Source organism: Strix uralensis, chromosome 1, assembly GCF_047716275.1.
Source record: "Strix uralensis isolate ZFMK-TIS-50842 chromosome 1, bStrUra1, whole genome shotgun sequence".
NCBI classification, from domain to species: domain Eukaryota; kingdom Metazoa; phylum Chordata; class Aves; order Strigiformes; family Strigidae; genus Strix; species Strix uralensis.
The window spans coordinates 2,284,429-2,304,430 of record NC_133972.1 but is presented as its reverse complement, the minus strand read 5'-3'; the positions used below and the strand labels follow the sequence as shown (position 1 = coordinate 2,304,430).

Genomic DNA, 20,002 nt, shown 5'->3' with positions numbered 1-20,002 from the left:
GTTGTACAGGGCCTTCTAAGACAGTAGTTGTAACATCTGTATACCACTTATTATGTTCTTCCTGTAAAAATCCTTGAAAACGGAAATTTCTCTTTTCCAGGCAATTTCCAGTTGGAAATGTCTTTATTTCTTAATCAAAAAAACTTGCTAAAATTCTGAGTGGTTTGTTCAGTTAAATATTTCTGACCAGTCAAAATATTTCCTTCAGATGTCTAATTTTCAATGTTCTAATGCATGCAGGACTATAGTGAAAAATTATAATGCTAGAAGTTGTTTCAATGTGGAAAATAAGCTATTTGTACTGCAACAAAACATTTTGGTTTTTTAAAGTAAAAAATAAAACCTTAGCAGGTTAAACCCAACAACGGAACAGGTTTAGTGTTCTGTATGCTACCTGTGCACCATGGAAGAAAATTGCAAAAACACACAAAAAGCTTTGGAAAGGGCTTAGGCTTTTGAGGATTTCAGCACAATCACATCCAGAGCTTAAGGCTTTGATTCACTACTAATAGAATGCAAGGGAATATTCCTGCAGACTTTCTGTCTCTTTCCCTGCTACGATAGGCACCACTAGATATTTAGGATCTATGAGCATGGGAAAGCCCAAAAGTGTGAGTGATCAGTCTGGCTGATTGCTGCTGCGGCTCTTTGGCGAGAGGGAGCTGCTTCTGTTGCATGAATGAGAGCAGCTTGCTGGCAAGCAGTGGGCTCCTGCTGCAGAGGGCTGCGTGGTCCCTGTGACTACTCAGGCTCCTTAGACCCAAGCAAAGTCCACAAGTTCCACATGAGATCCACGAGTTGATTTTATCTTCTCCAGTGGAGCTTCCTTCCCACAGCCTCCTATTGTCACGGCTCAGATCTCCTGTGAAACCTAATTATTAACATTGCATAATCCCCCAAATACATCAGTTCTTCAGGTAAACGAGGAGAAATCCAAGCTGGAAGGAATCCATCTGCTAAGTCGAGTGACCCTGCAGCTTTATTATTATTATTATGAAGAGGAGGCCTTGTCTCTGGTTTCTAAAGTAAACACAGGAGGTATCTTGGCAGAGGAACGTGTAGCAGAAAGCTGGGATTGCTTTCTCAAATTCTTGGCTGTTTCCCTCACTGCATGTCAAAGCTGGTATCTTTGCCTAATAGTGATCACCCCTCTGTGAGCTGATCACTATCTGGCAGCCTGTGTACATTTCCCCAGCCACTTTCAGAAAGAAATCATTAAAGCTCTGATGCTGCGCAGAGAGGTCTGCAGGTACAGCTCCTGGCTGCTGCCACCCTCTGAGAGTCCTTCTGTGAGAGGGTCCTTGCCCTGAGCACTGAGGGGTCCTTTACCCTCACCAACCAGGGAAAACAAGCCCATTGCTGAGGTTAGTTGCTCTTCACCCAGCATCTTATTTCATCCTCCATGTCAGAGATTTGGATTAGTGTCTCCTGTTCCAGGGATAACTCCCTACCCACTTTCTTTCCTCCAAATCCTACCCCTCCTACACACTTCCTCTCTCACCTGAGTTTCTTCCCCGTTCATCAGCCTGACCACCACCAGCCTTTTCTCAGCCAGGCACTGAGTCACCAGTCACACTGAGAAGTTACTAGGCTGGAGAACAGTTATGTTTTTCTGAGGAAAATCAAGGCACTGCATCTGCTGAGTCACCTGGAGAAGAAACTCTTTGAGCCATGACTGCTGGTGTGCAAACACCAAACTCCAGCAAGTTTAGGGAGAGAAGCCTGGAGAAGAAATCTTGTTCCTTCTCTGAGTTGTCTAGTGATGCACACATGGTGCTGTAATTCTCCAGCCGTGCTGCAGGAAGTCAGGCGGGGTCTGTTGCTTGATCACTCGAAAGACAGAAAGAGCTTTTCACCTAAATCACCTTTTTTCAACCAAGAGGTCTGGAGACCCTTGAAGTGGGTGGTGTATTATTTAAGAGTCCACAGAAGATGGCTAAGAAAAACAAACTGATTGTGAATAGATTCACATTACATATATATAGGGCTTCCTATCTCAAAAACAGATTACAAAACCATGGCTTAACATCAGGTCATTGCCATAGATGTAGGAAATGGAAGGGTTTTGCTTAGCAGTCCGAGAAAATTAAGCTGCCTTATGGCTGAAACATTCCTGCCTGTTCCATTCATATCAGAGTAAATTTTGGGCTGAAGGAGACCCAATACATCCATTTCAGGAGAGGGAAGATACCCTCAAACAATCGTGGAAGCCAGTGCTGTAAAGCAAATTTAATCTTTCTCTTCTTTTTCTGCATCAGGTTTTATTTCTGTTGCTATTCTTTCTGCTGTGAGAGACAATCTTTGAGAGAGATTTTTTCTCTCTCAAGTGTATACAAATGCCAGGACATACACTGGCATTTTTCCTGTACCTTTGAGCGACTCATCAGTCTGTACCTCCTTAATTTTACTGAGATCTAGCTGAAACATGTCAAGGAGCCATGAGGATTTTTTCCCATGCAAAGTAGTTTCTTCACCAAAAAAAAAAAAAAAAAAAATCCAGTTGTTCTGTTGCAGCAGAAATTGCCTTTTCATTTTAAAAAATAGTTTTATAAGCAAAAAAAAAAAAAAAAGCTTTTGTCTCATGGCAGTCTTGCAAGAGTTCATCTCTAAGTAAAAGTTGACTTCCTTTTGGGTTGGAGGTTCCTCATGGCCTTCCTCCATGTGGATTCTCTGTTGTCTAATGACAGGTCATCTTTTGCTGCAACCCTTCCAAAACAGAAGGAAGGGAAGTTAAGGAGGTCTCTTCTCTCTGCTGCTTTCCATTTTTTTCTAAAAAGAAAAATACAGCCCTAAGAGTCTTCAAGGTATTTTTCTGAAGTTCTTCCCTGACCAGCTGTCATGTTCCTTTCCCATATATATTTGGACCAAGGTGCAGATAAATATTCTCCTTAGTCCCAAGTCCATCTTGTGTACAGGAATGATCCTCAAAGTTGTATTCATATCTATGCATGACTTCGGAACAGTTGATTCAGTATTGATCAGTCCTTGAGGCTTCCAGAGGGATTGAATGAGATGAGTCTTGTGACATTTCAGACCAAAGGAGGAGCAGATTCTGTGATGAATGGATGATATGAAAGGAAGCATAACCATAATTTATTGCAAAGTACTTCAATGGTATTTTGATAGATGAAAAGCAGTTTCGAATTTGGGATCTTTTTCTATTTTTCAGTTCAGTAGTTCAAAATAGAAGCATCTTCTTCATGGCTGGAAAATCAAAGCATTTGATCAGAAATTCTTTTTCCACAGAAATCAAAACATTTCACTTAAATTTTGAGATTCTGAGTATTTTAAGGTAAACATAAAAGGTTTTTACACAAAGTAAAATTGTATCCAAAACCACCCTCTATAAAACTGTATTTTTAGAATGGTCAGAAAAATTAAACTTATTCTGAGTGTTTGGCAAACGTGGCAAACTACATAGATACGTGAAAAGTACTCAGAAGATTTCAGGGTGGATTTTTTTATATATATGTATTTTTATGGGAAATAGAGTCATGAAAAAAAAAAAAAAAATTGTGCCCAGTCTTAACTGGCAGTTTCAGTAAAGTAGATAAACTAGTGTAGGAGTTTGCTCTTCCTCATAGGATCAGGGTTTGGACACAGTGACAATGAGAAGCAGCAAAATGCCTGATACAACTGGAGCTGTGCTCTGGGTCTAAAAAGGAAACAGTGCCTGTGATTGCTCAATCAAAACTGCTAATTTGGTATCGATAATTAAAAAAAAAAAAAAAAGCACACATAAGTGTAACAGAAAGTACCTTCCTGTCTGTCTTGGCACAATAAAAGTCCTTAAACACATGCTCATTTTTAAATATGTGCTTAAGTCCCATTGATTACAGTGTTACCTTGAAGCATAGACTGAAGTGCTTTTCTAAATCAAGGCTTCCTGAATTTTCCTTAACAGTATTTTATGACCAGAACCAAAAGTAGCTGTAGGATTCATTGGAGGGAGAAAGGGAAGAAAAGAAGAGAGAGAGAGTGCAAAAGGAAGGAAAAACAAAGAGGAGGAAACTTTATGGCTCCGTAAACAGCTGTAAGCAATGTCTCTGGTCGGGTCAGACCGGTCTGAGTTGACAAGGCAGTGTCTCCAATTATATAGCATGCTGTAGCCTGTAAAAATGAAATCAATTTGTTATTTTTCTGGGAGAACATTATAGCGTGAGTTCACACATTTGGTGAGCCTGATGACTCAGTGAAAGCCAAAGAAGTAACTCGCAGACGTGTGTGTGTGTGTGTGTGTGTGTGTGTTCTCAACTGAGTGAGGGTATGTGCGTGTGTTTAGCATGACCAAATGCATATTCAAATTACATTATTGGAGGAAAAGGTGAGAAATATAAGTAGCTTGCTGTATTGGAACAGTGGACAGTGAAAGTCCTGTTGTTCTGATAGTTACCTAAACACCACAACAACGGAGCTTTCTATCCATGGTTCTCATTTCAAAATTGGCTTCATCACTAAGGAGTTTCAGGACAAAATTCCCCCAAGCACTTAAGCACTTAAGCAATTTAGAAGTCCAAATCCAATCTTCGCAAGGATCTGAGGTCTCTGAGCCCAGTCCTCCAAGGTATTTAGCACTGACATAGCCCAGAACAGACCTCAGTTCAGGGGGATGAGCATTAATGAGTGGTTTGAAACCACAATATATAATTTATATTGCTGATCATTTAAAAAGGTTTCAAGATGGAATGCTTTGGGGATAGGGGGAAACTAGGAGGATTAGCCACGCTCCCAATTATTATTGAAATTCATAGCAGGAGTCTAAATATCTTTAAACACTGTATGCATTTTTCATGTCTTAATATGTTGCCTTCTCTCTTCCCTCCGTTCCCCTAATTTAGCACACCTGACCCAGAAAATTTGATCTATTTTTGTCTAAAACTTGATGTCAATGCCCAAGATATAGAAGCATTATCCTGGGTAGAAAGAGGCAGGTTCTCTGGCAGGCCAGTCAGTTGTCTCATTGCAAACACATATATATACATTCTTTCCATTTGTCATGAAACCCTGACAGGGGTTAGGCTGGGAGAAGTCAGAAGTAAGACAGCAAAGGTGTTTACATGAAACTTTAAATTACTCTTCTTTCATTTGCAAGTAACTGTTGTTCCTCATCCCAGGTAAATTTATCCATCAGCAATATCATTAGATGAGTTCATTATAACCACGAGATTTACAGCTCTCATAAACTGCAGTGTAGGTGGCAGATTAAAATGTTAAGGCTTATACATCTCTAATACCCTGTACCGTGATCCTGGCAAATCTTACAAGATAAATGGAGCTGGATGGAGAGCAGATCTCAGCAGGGAGACCTCCAGGGAGAAACCCAGATGTAGGATGTGGTGCGGAAACAATATCAGGGTCACTGTGTCCTGGAGCTAGGCTTGAAAACATGGTTTGAGGGGCCATTATTCTACTGGATGGGTTATTTTTCAGATTACATGTGTAACAGAGGGGTTAATTGCCTAGGGTAATTAAAGAGTTCCTGAGACTTTTTGCAAGGAACCGGGTTGTTAATACTCATATTCTTTCCTCTTCTATTCTGTTCTGTAGATCCTAAGGGAAGACAAAGTCAAAGAAATATCTTTCACTTAGAGTGGAAGGTGCTGAGTGTTGCGGTGTGCCTTAGTTCCTGTGGGAATTCACTGTCCTGGCCAAACCTCAACTCAGATAATTACACTCCATATTTTAGCATCCACTCAAAGTTGCCATTGAGTATGTTATTTTCCAAATCCAGACCCGAACTACTGCTGGGTGTTATAAATAAGCTGCCGTGGTCCATGTTAAAGATAGCTGCCATCTATCTCTCAACAATGACTTTCCCTGGTGTCCTTTTACCAGCCCCCCAGGGATTTCTGAGATTCATCAAAAAAAAGGTGATATTCCTGGTCCCTATCTGTAGTTTGCTAAAAACAAGGTGTCTAGTTTATGCTCATCACTTTTCCACAGCTAGTGTCGCCTCCTAGGCATCTCCAGTGATTCAGCCCACCCATCTGAGTCACCTATCTTAGGATGGGCTGAATTGCCCTCTGGAGATGCTGATCTTGCTCCACAGACTCTAGTAGACGGCTAACTTGGCCAAGATGCCTAACTTTTAAATGGTCAAAGTTGGGTGAGATGAGTCCCACGCTCAGAGATCCTCTGATGAAAGGTGCTAGAGAAATACAATGCTGCATCATCATCACCATCATTATTATTAATGCGGGGCAAGGGTGAGGGAATTATTCATGGGAGAAAAGTTACCTCCATGCCTGCATGTTTGCAGGATCGGACCCAGACGCAAAATTGTGTTCATACTTTCTGGGCTAGAAAAGAAAAAATTTTAAATATGGCTCTTGTGCTCTACTTTAAGGTGAAAGAAGAGATATCTAACAAGATAAGTGGAAAGAACAGTTAATCCAGTACGTTTCAGTCTTTTTTTTCTTCCAGACTGGAAGCGAAAAAGTCTGGAAAGACAGATACCTGCACAATGAATTTGATCGGTCTAACAGGCTTAGATTTCTTAGTTCTTTTGTGCACCTCTTAGGAATAGTCTGTCAACAGCCAGGTGCTCAGAGACCAAAAGTTGAAGGGCCCTCTGCAATCAATGTCACAGACACTCAAAATTTCTGAATTAAAATATGTCACTTCTGTAATTAGTGTTAGATTGTTTAGGCCTGGGTTTGATTATTACTGGGCAATACATAATCAAAACCCACCCTCAAACTGAAAAAATATCACTTGATTCGTGTCTTCTAGAGCTAAACTTATTGTTTTGCTGAGCGATGCTAACGTGGTTTTCATATTTTCAGCTAATACATTAATTAAAATTAAAAATGTCATTATTGTCCAAATTTTGTCATTGCTTGGATTTGGGATAGTTTTAATGTCATAGAAGAAAATCACCTCCATCCAGGAGGGACGTTAGTTAGCAGAATTATTTTATTTTCCATTTAAAATGATGGGGTTTGGCAAGTTCCATTTCTTTACTTTCCGTTCTAAAATTTCTCCGGGTTTTATTTCATTTTCTTAGAAAAAACAGAAAAATAATCACAACATATACTAGAATATTGGTGCTTTTCTGTGAAAAAAAATGCCATTAAATGAATGCAGATTTTTTTCTGCCTGCCCACCCACCTGGCTTCTAGGCTGGTAGTTCAACTCTACAGAAGAGTTTCATGGAGACTGGGAATTGATGTGTGCTCTAGGAGTGTTAAAAGAAGACACAGCAGGCTCAACTGCATCTCCTATGTCTGGTCCCTTGCTCTGGTTGAGGTGCTCTAGAGTTTCCTTCCCAGCTTCCAGTTGTCCATGTTAGGTGGGCACCATTGCTCTTCAGTCATGTATGCCAGCCCTGTGTGGTGAGGATCTGTGGCAACTGAATCAAGGCTGACTTATGGATCCTACCCCATGAGTCTCCCGAACATTCAGGTGCCATCGGCCATTCACAACTGTCTCTATTTCACAGCCTCCTTGTATCTCAGTTCTCCCCACATGTGTTTTCAGGCATTATCAGATCCATGAAGTTCATGCTGCTCAACTTTAGCAGCCCATGGGGGATTATGGGGAGGGCACCAGAGAGGGATGGAGTAAGGGCTGCCCACTTATCACTTGCAGGCAGCTTCCCAGTGAGCCCTTCTGTCCTAGTAGGAGATGTGAGTCAACCCTTGCTGGGCTTTCCGTATAGCCTGACAGGACCTATGAAGAATTCTCCAGCCACCTTCTTCATTTCCATATTTTAGTGTCATAATACCAAGGCTGTGTTCTGATCATGCATCTTTCTTAGATAGTCAGTCTGCACAACTTGTCCCCTTCTCCATAGTGTGGCTGAGGTTCATCTCCAAAGAGTTAGATGTGGCACTATCAAGAGGCAGAGAAAATGAGTGAGAAAGGAAAAGAGAGTGAGGCGAACCTCTGGAGATCTGAACAGATTATGAGAAAGGATTTGGAGGAGGTGTGACATCCTCCTGTTAGGGGATCCCATAGAAAGGGAGCAGTGTGGAAGAAAACCTAGGTCATCTGCAAGCAAACACAAGCAGATGGACATCCCTTGACTTAACTTCTGCAGCAGGACTGGCTGCCACCTTGCATCTGTGTAAGGGAAAGGGAGCGAAGTCACTGCTATTGCAGTTCTCAATACTCAGTGGGGACTTAAGTGCTCTCTGGGTCTTATCCTGGGTCATTAGGCAACTTACACTCTTGCTGTACGACGTTAATAAATGCAGTTATTTTACTTGTGTCGGGGACCCCAGAAGGACGTCCACTGAGGAAGTTCTCAGCCACACTTGGAGCCAGCAAAAGGCCTCTCCAAGATGAATAACAAAACAGAGCTCCTACAGAGTTCAAGAATAACAGAATTCAGGAAGAGGCAAGTAGGTGAATGCACCTCTACATGCTGCTATTGATGTGTCAAGGACTTTTGACAGCCATACTGAGAAGGTAGGGACCTTGAAATGTCAGTAGAGTGGTGCTGTACAGCAAGGTCATCAAGAACTGAAGCCTCCTCTTTTTCTGAAAAAGCTATGAGCATATATTTCCTGCATATTTCTTCCTCATAGACTGGCTGGGGTGTCCATTCCAAAAGGGAGGGTACATGTAATTTATTAAGAAGGTGGCCAGGTACTTATTTACAACGGCTCTGCTGAAGGAGCAGATAAATTGAGATAAGGGAAATGAAGAGCTCTCTAGGTGTGTTGGCAAAGAAAAGTTCTCACTGAAGGTTGAATTAAACACTTCAGGGCATGCAAGGCTTAAAGATAAGCCAAGAACTTTGGCTGTGGACATACAGAATAGTGTTTTCATGACTCCTCCTGAGCTAATGGGAAGAAAAAGCTAATTGGTTTGAAATGAACAGCTCTTTGACCCTTTTCCTTGTTTCAAACTTGAGCTGTACCTGTTCTGGGGATGCATGTTTTTGTAAACTTGAGTGCTTCACGAATTCTACAGTGAAAAAGAAGAGGTTGGTCTCAATGCGTCCAGGAAGTGTTGGTCCTTGAGAAATTTGAAGATGATGCCTGGTTAGACTGCAGTAGATGGCACTTGGCCCATTTCTCAACAGCACATTTTCAAAATCACCATGTGCAGAAGACAGTTTAGAAGCAGATCGCGGGAGAGTGGAAAATGCAAAAGACGGGTTTATTCATTGGAAATAGTGAGAAAAATGAATGATGGGAGCTACTAGAGAGTTGAGTAACACTGAACTGAGATTCTGATCTTTATAGACTTTCCCAATGTTTTCTAAAGGTTTTGGTTGTTGGGTTGTTGTTGGTTTTTGGGGGAGGGTCAGAAGGTTCATAAGGTTCGTATCTCATGATCAGTAAATATGACAGGAAGCTAGAAGAACTTGGTTCTCCTAAAGATAAATTGACTTTAGAGAGAGGGAGAAAGTGTTTACACCTGGAAGCTGAAAGCAAAGTAGAGACCAAAAAGGGTGCTCTGATAGATGTTATCACACTCCAGAGTCTGCAAATGAGCTAGGAAGAGGACTGTGCTTAGCTGTGTTTAACAGCAGAGGCACTGTTCATGGAGAGATGTTTTGAGATTCCACCCCATATCTTCAGCTGAAAGTCAAGTGACTACACACTCCTCCATGAAATGCCAAATTTACATTACACTGTCTCAGTGCCTGATGACGCCTTGAGAACAAGACTCTTGCTGGAGATTGTCTTTTGCAGATTAAACTTCCCAGACTGTAACATAGATCAAAGCAAGGTGTGACTGTTTCCCTACTGTATTGAGAAGGGAGCAGTGTGAAAAGCAATTAAAAGTATTTCTACATGGGTTTGTTGTTGGGTTTTTTCCTAATCTTAGATGATCTTCCCAGCAACGGAAATGAATAGTTGAGGGCATCAACCTATGAACTCCTATGACTGGTGTTTTCACTCTACCACTGTAGTAACCAACAAGAAACATAGACACAGACATGAGTTTGGCTGTTCACATAAATGAAAGTTTATGAGACTGGAATCCTAAAGGTTCATCCAGGTCCTGTTGAAATAGCTCAAGAAAGTCCTCCTGGCTTCATAACATGATGGATGGAGCCTACGGCAGGTTGATTCTAACTCAGTGGATACTTTGTCTTTGGTGGGAACTGGATGGGGCACTTCAGAAAGCTTTGAGAAGGATGTTGGTGACTCTAGTTGATGCAGATGTTTCCACCAAAGTTAACTTTAGACACTGCAAGTAGCCATCCTGGACTCCTTTTATAGTGAGTGACTGAACTATTCTCTGAAAGAGGAGTCAGAGCAACAAAGTTAGTGTTCTTCTCTGGAGGCTTGAATGAAGACATCTATTATTACCCACTGTTTGTACAGATAAGGACCACCTGGCTCCCGAGCCTAAAGTTAGCATCTCTGAATACCTCCTAGCTCCCACTCCTCAGGGGGTTGAACGGCTTGAGATTTGGAGATGTGGCACCCTAAGACTCCCCCTTCCCATCAAGGCCACAGGGGCAACTCAACAATTCCTCTGAAGCCTGAAACAGTGTTTTAGAAGGTGTCTTTAGCCCAGAAACTGTGATCCAGTGTTTTGTATATAACTTTGAAACAAAAATGTACACAGTACAATCAAAGTGAAAACACACTTCGGCTTGGCATGGGCTCCATTTCACAGGTGCTTTTCTGCCACTAGCTGTTCCCTGAATTAATCTAAAGCTGAAGAAAACCCACATCAAGCCACTTAGGGAAAACAAGTTAACTGGGTCCTCTTCTTGGTCTTCTCCTGTGGGTTCCTGCAGGCTCCTGCAGGAACTTGCCTCCTTCCTACAGCTGAGCTCTTCGCATGGGCTTCAACACAGCACTTCGCTCTCCTGGGTGGGATTTTTTTCAAGGAATTTAACCATCCCAATTGTTAGGTATCATGGCATGATTCATCTGGAGACTTTTACAGTGCAGACATATCCCACTCAACCTGTCACCCAGGCTGTCTTGATAGTCTAGTCAATACAGTCAATGGAGGCAAGGCCATGATTCACCTCATCCCAAAGCAGATGTCTAAAATGGGGCAGATGAATCGTGCCCTAGAAGTGCCTGTTTCTCTCCACTGACTGATTACAAAAGCAGGCTAAGGTGAGTAGATCAGCTGGAGATGTCCATGCTGCAGACATCAGAAGGTAAGGTGAGATGAACACAGTCCCTGGTCAGTATGAGCTGTCTTCCTCCCTCTTTTAATGCAATGGGAAGAGAGGGCAGTTCATGCTGTTTGTCTCATCTTCCCTCCCTGGGGCAGGATGAATTGTCCTCTAATATTAAGAGAGATTGATCTTCTCCCAAAAGGGCAACTGAGGTGGAAAGAGGCATCTAAGTTTAGGAAGTGAGCTGAAAATCCTTTGCTTTCCCCAGCACCTTCTATCTTGTCCACCTAAAGTTCATTTACTGGAGGGCACATTCTTGGCTGAGCTGATTACCTCGGTTCTAGACTCCTACCTAGAGTTATTTGGGATCCAGAAATTGATGTCCCTATGTCTCACTTGCCTGGAAAGGACTGATTTGTAAAGCCTAGTCTATGCACAGTTAACAAAGCCACTGAGATGTGGTACCTGACCACCTGAATGTCCATGTCCTTTTCTCTTCTGTCCCCTCTTGACCAGGTACCCACCAGGAAAGGAGCTAACTGGCTGCAAGGACCCTTCTCCCGTAAAAAGAACAGACACTTTAAAATATTTTTTATCCTAGGTAGAGAGGTGCTAAAGTCAAGCTAATTTTCTTGTGAACTCCAGCGATGATAGAATTCTTGTGCTTTTTTTCAGTCAAAGCAAAAGAGAGTGAAGGCATATTCCCTGACTGCCCTGTTGATAATTCAAACACACCAGGCTGTTCCCAAATGAAAACCACATAGCAAAAATGAATGTAAACAGAAATACACACTGCCCAGGCAGGCCTCTGTCATTATTTCTGAGCAGAAAAGTCAATCAAGAGATTTAATTAGAAGAAAAGGAAATTATACTCTAAAAATCCCTTCAGTTTTAGTAATCAAGGTTATTGTTAGAAGCACTGTTAAAAACACTTTAAAAATCTATCTAATTAGCTACATATCTGCTGATCTCTCTGCATAGCTTACTTGTTTGTTGCTAAGGCTTCAACCAACATAATGGTTCATGGACACTCCTTTCAACAGATTTCCATTTGCTGAGCACAGAATTTGCACTCAAGTTTTGTTGGGGATTTTTAGGTTTTTTTATTACACTCTCCTCACTTTAACCAAAGCAGTTCACAGACTGATGGTCAAAGCAGGCTTTCCACATCCCTGTGGCAGTACAGCAAAGCTGGCATTGTTTTGTGAAAATACAGCCTTACTTTTGAAATTCCCGAATTGAAACTGGTCTGAAAGTAAAGCGAAAACTGTGTTAAACTAATATCCAGAGGGACACTGACAGCCATTTTAATAATTTATTTTTGAAACACTTCAAACTGAGTAGAAAGCCCCAGTATCAAGCTTTGCAAAGCACATGCTTGGATTAAGCAGGTGTGGAAATGCTTTGCTAAATGGTAGAAAATATTTTCTAGACCATCTTTCAGGGATGTTACCAGTATGCCAGGCATGGCTCCCAACTCTCACGCACCTGTGCGTAAGTGTTTCTAGTACCATGAGTACTGTTCACACGGGAGAACCGCATTGATATTGGACCCATACTAAGCCATAGGAGAGTTTTTCCCCAAGATGTTTCTGTTCCAGCAGGGCTACATTTCCATCCCCTTTCCTCTATAGCACCAAAAATTTAACTGTTTATGGTAGTGAGCCTATGTAGCGCTCCCACAACGTTTAGCTCAGAGTTGAGTATTTTAAGTTCTCAAAGTCCAAACTGCTTGAGTCTTTAGGGTCCGTTTCGGTGCACAGAAGTTACCTGATAAGGTGCAAATCTATAGAACACACTGCTGAATTATGTGATGGTGGTCAAGTTTTGGTGTTCCCCTTCCAAAGACTTGGAACATGGTGTCTTCTGCTGTTGATGTTATTACTTTGTGTAGCTCTGAAAGTGCTTTTGACTATCTAATCCCTGGGCCTCCTCAACGGCCAAAATTTCCTATAAAACCTACCTGCTTGGCTTTCAAATAAATACAGGTTAGACCCTCTGGTTACAAAGGAAACTAGCTGTATGAGCTGAGCATCTTTGGGAAGAAGCAGCACAGTGATGGATTAAGGCTTTGAGAGGACAAAGAAAAGGGAAGGGAGATATTAAATGTAGAACTGCTTGCCTTGCTGGGCCTGTAAGGAACTTCAGGAGAGAGATGATGTTGTTTTGGGGAGGGATGACAGTGGAAAGGACATTTTCTGGAGAGGGGAATGCAGTGGAACTTAAGATACTGATTTTCTGTCCCCATGCTTGTGAACCAGGTTCAAAGGTGAAAGACAGCCTGACAGCATGTCTTTTTCCTTGTTTTTTTTTTTTCTAGGTCCTTAGCAATTGGTCACCAGTATTCCTCCTTGGGGACTCAGCCCATCCTCTGTGGGAGCATCCCAGGGCTGGTACCCAAGCAGCTACGCTTCTGTCGGAACTATGTGGAGATCATGCCCAGCGTAGCAGAAGGGGTAAAGATTGGAATCCAGGAATGCCAACACCAATTTCGAGGGAGGAGGTGGAACTGCACGACTGTCAACGACAGCTTAGCCATCTTTGGGCCTGTGCTAGATAAAGGTGAGTGCAGTGCTACGGGCTTGGCAACAGCAACATTCATGGTGGAGTAGCAGCAGAGATCTTGAGAAACCTACTGTGAACTCATTTGTTTCTGATAAAGTGTCATGTAAAATGGGCTGGAGATAAGACTTGAGCTTGGTAAAGAAGGCATGTGATGCAGTCAGGGAAAATTTTGTTGGCCCAGGACCCTATGCAAGCAGTTCAAACCTGACCCTGAATGTCTTTTGTAGAGACAAGAAGATAATTAATCTTTCTTATAGGGATAGCAAGTACATGTGTGCCTCACCAGTGTAAGGAGGGTGGTTATCCACCATCTCCGTTGTACAGCCAATGTCCAAGCACAGGTAAACACTATTTCTATCTCAAACCTCTACTGGGATTGTATAGGTGACCCAGAGAACTGGGAAGTGCCCCATGCGGCAGTGTGTAGAGAGTGAGGTCATCTCTGACCCTGCTTGAAGCAGGAGGTTGGACTAGAGACCTCCCAGGGCCCCTTTCAACATGAAATATCCTATGATCCTATGCCCCTTGGAAGGAACACAAAGGATTATTATTGTGTTTTCAGTGGTCAAGCTGGACGTCTGGCTCCTTTTCTAACCCCATGGCATTTCATGCCGTATTTTCAGCTCTTAATGATTGCAGAGGGGAAATGATGAGCTGTTGGGGATGGTTCCTAGCTGCTGGACTTATCAGTTCACATCACTTTTGATACCGTAATGGGATACAATGAAGAGCAAAGGCCTGAGGAACTCGCCTTCAATTAATGATTCTGTTTTCATCGGAAAATTAAGACAGAGTGCTATTTCAGGCAACTAATTCTGACACAGCACCCATTGCTATAAGTGGGAGCTCTTAGAAATGTTTTGCCCTAAGCCATTGAATGCAGTGGGGTTTAAGCACTTGGCTAAATCTGAGTATCTGTAACTTATCCCCTATAAGTTGGCAGGAGCCTATTTTAGCCCGTAAGAACTGTTTTATCCTTCTTTGCCCTTGTAGTATGCCTTTTGAAGTCTAGTCTGCTCCTGCCAGTCTCAGTAAGTCTGGGTCAAGCTCAGCCTTTCCCTTTAGCACAAAGGGGTTCATCCAAGAGGTAGACTCACTTTGCATTTGATTCCTGCCCTGATGGTAAGTCCAGATGCTCTGTGCAGAGCTGTGCAGGAATATCGCTGCTTTCTCTTAGGAGAGCACCAGCAGAAGAGGATTGAAAATCCTTCCTTCCTTCCTTCCTTCCTTCCTTCCTTCCTTCCTTCCTTCCTTCCTTCCTTCCTTCCTTCCTTCCTTCCTTCCTTCCTTCCTTCCTTCCTTCCTTCCTTCCTTCCTTCCTTCCTTCCTTCCTTCCTTCCTTCCTTCCTTCCTTCCTTCCTTCCTTCCTTCCTTCCTTCCTTCCTTTCTTTCTTTCTTTCTTTCTTTCTTTCTTTCTTTCTTTCTTTCTTTCTTTCTTTCTTTCTTTCTTTCTTTCTTTCTTTCTTTCTTTCTTTCTTTCTTTCTTTCTTTCTTTCTTTCTTTCTTTCTTTCTTTCTTTCTTTCTTTCTCTTTCTCTCTCTTTCTTTCTTTCCTCTTTCTCTCTTTCTCTCTTTCTCTCTTTCTCTCTTTCTTTCTCTCTTTCTCTCTTTCTCTTTCTTTCTCTCTTTCTTTCTTTCTTTCTCTCTTTCTTTGTTTTTGCAAAACAGTAACAGTTACAGGTTCCTGACAGTCTGAATAGTGGAGTAGCACTGTTTGACCTCGTATGAGAGAGGAGGGAGCATCTGGGATAGTTTCAGGGAATCTCCTGAGTTGGTGTATGTAGCTGATCTACACCCACCTTGGGGCACATTCTTCCACTGCTTGCCATCTGGAGATCAGGGTTTTGTTTGTTCTTCCCCTGTTGCATTACTCAGATTCTGAGACTTGAGCATTTCCTCTTGCAAGAATTTTGAAGAATAGGGCAGCCAAGAGAGAGCAAAGCCTTGATTTGTATCATGGCAGGGCCTCCACCAGACAGAACAGGCATTTTACATGCACCCATCAGGAGAATGGGTGGTTTCAGCTGGTGGGGTTACGCTGTTAGAGTTGGGGAGCACCATATTAAAGCTAGTGTCATTATTTGGGTTTAGTAGCAAGAGATCATCCCAAAATAATTATGCCTGTAAGATCTGCAGTGTGATGCACTTAAGCCCATATCAAAGTGTCATACCACGTTTTGCATGCGATTAAAGTACCCGTTCTGGGTACATCACTCCTGGATGACTACAGCAGTTGAATTACACCAGTACAGCCAAACTGAGTATTTTTCCCATACATAGAAGCCCAACATGACTTGCCCAAGATCATTCACTGGGCACAGACAGTAAGTGAACCAGATAACCCAATGTCTTTGCCTCATCACGAGGCTGGATGTCCTCAAGGACACATGGAGCACCTCGTGCTCCCAGATGGTCTCGGATTAGATACTCCACGTCTCCTGTAGCAATTATACCCTGTGCATGAGGAAAGCGATCCTTACCTCCTTGCTGACCGAAGGATCCCCAATCCCACAAGCTGCCAAACCCTCTTATCTCACAATGGTGTCGACACCAAGGGTCTGTCCCTGCTTGAGACGGCAGGCTTTCAGTAGCCAGGCTCAGGGAGGGAAAGAAGGCTGGGACGATTTCATAACTGAAGAATGTTGTTCCTTGAGGGAGAATCAAACCACCCTTCAGTTTTACTTCACCTACAGCAGGAGGGGGGAGAAAAAAAACAGCTCAGTCGCATTCTTGTGCGGCAGATCCCCCAGGGTAGGAACATATTTGAGCTCCTACCTAGAAAGAGAGAAGGAGAAAAGGAGAATAAGAAAGTAAGCAAGCAAGCAAAACTCTATTTTGCAGCTTTGATTTTAAGTCACTTAAGATCTAACTGCAGCTTCTCATTTGAGTCAACAGGGACCACATCCTCCCTCAGCACAAACCAGTGTAGTCACTCCCTTCTGCCTTACATGACTATCTGCAATTCTTTCATTGAAAAGGATGGATTTTAATGCCTTCAGGAAATACTTTCTAGGCCCAAAACTCACTGAGGCTGTCTCACTGTCTGGGCTGCCCTTGCTGATTTTGTATCTCATTGCTAATTCAGGGCTTTGCTTGAGTTGTGATTCAGCAGTGTCAAACTGTCACCAGACTCTAGTCCTGTTAAGAGCCATATTCTGATATCTCATCTAAAATCAGACTCTTTTTCCCCATCAGCCTGTTTATGAAAGAAATCCCACATGTCTTAGCTACAACTCTACTTATGGGGGCGTTTTTTTAACATTTCCATAGCCAGGCTTAATGAATCACATATTAAACAGCAATGGTATTCATGAGCTCAGCTACAAGGGAGTGGTGATGTTCAGGGATCCAGACCTACTGCTATTTGGAGGCAATACTTGACAGAATTGACCCTATGTCCCTCCAGCTCTTCGTATGTCATTCGGCACATATGAATAGCAGAAATACCCCATACCACGCAGTTATTTGAATAATCTGTTTTGCAGGTCCTTGACTGTGCAATAAATGTTCCCTATTCAAAGGGAACAGAGTCACCTGCCTCGCTATGCTGTGCTACCTATATGGGGAATGATTCAGGAATTAGCAGGAGGTGAAATTACTACAGGGCTGTTGGAACAGGTATTTTACTCCTCCTTTGTGGTCTTGGAGAGTATAAGAAGCTGTGCAGCTCCATGGAAAAACAGTCAGATAGGTGCCACTTTCTTGCAAAGCACTGGGAAAAAGGTGTCTCGGGTACCCTAGACTATTGGGAATGCAGAGAACAGGATGTTTATATGGAAAAAGAAGCGAGTCTGATCTCTTTCCCCCTAGCTAAACCTACCTATCTGTTTATCAGACATATATAAGAGGCTACAGTTCAAGTAATTTCTAGTCTCCCAGAAGTTCAAATCTCAACTACTGGACAGCAGATAGAACCCCTCACTTGAAGTTTTCTAACAGAGGAATTTCTAGAGGAAAACATTTGTTCTCATTTGTTACTTCACCTGTATTGTATGAGACAGCGGAGCAGGCCATGGTTGTAGCCACACAGCCTTAACTGATCACCTTAGCCACAGCTCATGCCCAGCCACTTACCTGAGAGGTTTGGCAGTTTGTAAGGCAGCTGCAGTATCTTTCAGTTTCCCAATGACAAGGGAAGATTTTTGAGTTGCCTTTAAGAATATACAGCATAAAACTTTGGAGGATGTAGTAGAGGGACATGCCATCACTGACAACAGAAATGGAATGGCACAATCTAACAGGCATTTTCCATCTCAAACTTAAGTGCTACATATTGGGAATCCTGTGTTTTGCCCTGGTTTTAGCTTTTGTGCACTGAAGACACTGTTCATGTTTAAGTTGTGGTGCATTTTATAGTTTCTCAATGCCATGCAAGCTCTCTTTGAAACTCCTCTGGGCAGAAATATGAACCAATCTCAAGAGAAGTAGTACAATAAAAGCTTATCACGGCCCTGTGTCTTTAAAGGACCTCAGCACATAATTAAGTCAAAATAAAAGTTTCCTCCCTCTCCTCCCCTATTCAATAAAAGTAAATTACCTCAAACTATTTAAGCCCCCAGTTCGTTTAAATTTAAAAAGGGAGCCCTTGTCTATCTATTTCTTTCACTCACTCCCACCTCCTTCTGCTAAAGACTGGCTGAGGCTTTAAACCTGCCAGCTGGACTGAGAAATGGTTAATAGTTATTGTGGAGGAGCAGCTTTTAATGAACTATTGAAGAATGATACATTGATGGAGTAATGGGAGTTTAAGTCGCTCTGTAATGAAACAGGTTCTCAGCGCGGACCCATTGTGGTGTAAATACGGCACGTCTCTCCCACTGTTTGGTCAGGACTAAATAGCAGAGGCCAGAGGGGGGTCAGCTTATGGGGTCTCCGCTTTAGTTAATCAATCTGATTGGATTAGGGTCACTGCGATCCCTAATAATGTCAAAGGTTACGCCAAACTGGATTAAATGCTTTGTTGGGGAGGGCTCAGATTCTTTCAGCTTTCACCGATGGGTCTTGTTTATTAGAGTTTAACACTCATGCAACCTTGGGAAGCCACACCGTCCCTTTTTGTACATCGGGGCATTTGCTGGCGTGCGAGGGGGTTTGAACGAGCTGGGGCGGGTGCGTGCACGTCCCGTTGCTTTGTCAAGTGTCTGCGCCCGTCGGATGTGCCCTCTGAGGACATATATCAAATTCCCCACTGGACAAATGAGAGCCTAATGGGTGATGCAGAGGCTTGGAGGCATAAATTAATTCCGGAAATAATCATTGGTCATTGCCCCTGCTAGAAGGCAACTGATGAGAGCCACAAAAGCATTGGAGTGACCCACTGTTCGTGCCCCCCTGGGTTAACCCCATTCCTGTCCAGCAAAGAGATGTCCTTTTTGATTCATCTCCTGTTTGTGCAGTTACCAGCATGAGCACGGAATGAAATAGGGAGTATTTGAGACCACTTGATTACTTCATTATTAAACTGGGTAGATGCATTGCCTTCCAACACTTCCAACTCAAATCAGGGTGGGATGGGATGGGATGGGATGGGATGGGATGGGATGGGATGGGATGGGATGGGATGGGATGGGATGGGATGGGATGGGGTGGGATGGGATGGTATCTCCCTGTCATCTTATCTGTGAAGCCTAAAGAATTTTTATTACCTTCACTCATGATGTTCCTCCAGATGACACTGTCTTATAGACATGGCAGAGTGTCCTTCAGAAAATGATACCAAATGCAGTGGAAAGGGGCAGCAATAACAGTGTGTCATTGGTAGAAACATGAGATCTCTGGATCTCAGATGCCTCTTTCCTTCTCACAGTACTGCTCACACTGCATGTTTATAGCCTGTCAGGACTGTCAGGTTATCAAAGCAGACTTCTTGCACAATGCAGACTGGAGAATTTCACCTCAAGACTTCTGGAATGAAACCTAAATCTGGATTTGACTATGACATCTATTGCCAAAGGACATCTTGCCTTGACATAGCACCAAGAGACAATCTATCTACCTTTTACTAGTCTCCTCATTTCTAATGCGACATGGCTCTGGTGTTGACAACCAGCCACTTTATTTTTCTTTGCTAGATTCAGAATAACTGTTCTAGAACAGAGCATCTTGCTTGTTAATTACATTTTATAAAAAGTTAAAATTGAGGCCTGCAGAAGACCAGTGGGTCAGCAAAAGTTTGTGTCCATTATGTCAAGCAGCGAAACAGGTTGAGGGAGTTTCATTTGATGCTGGGGTCCTCCAGGGCATGATTCACCTGATGTATTCTAGACAGTTAGGATTAAATTATTCACATCCTGAAGTTTCTACATCTCTCCATCAATCACTGAGGGAATCCAGGGAGACCAGCTCTTGATGAGAAGACTCCTGCTCCCAAGAAACATGTGAAAGGCAGAGCAGG

At 42.7% G+C, this 20,002-nt stretch overlaps 1 protein-coding gene across 1 annotated transcript in view; it reads left to right on the top strand.

Annotated features, from left to right (window-relative positions):
* The window catches only part of WNT3A (Wnt family member 3A), an 88,319-nt gene that overhangs the window by 37,955 nt on the left and 30,362 nt on the right, over window positions 1-20,002 (top strand). The window contains exon 2 of the mRNA XM_074890974.1: window positions 13,365-13,606. Within this exon, the coding sequence (XP_074747075.1) occupies window positions 13,365-13,606 (242 nt within the window). The remainder of the gene's footprint in view (window positions 1-13,364; window positions 13,607-20,002) is intronic.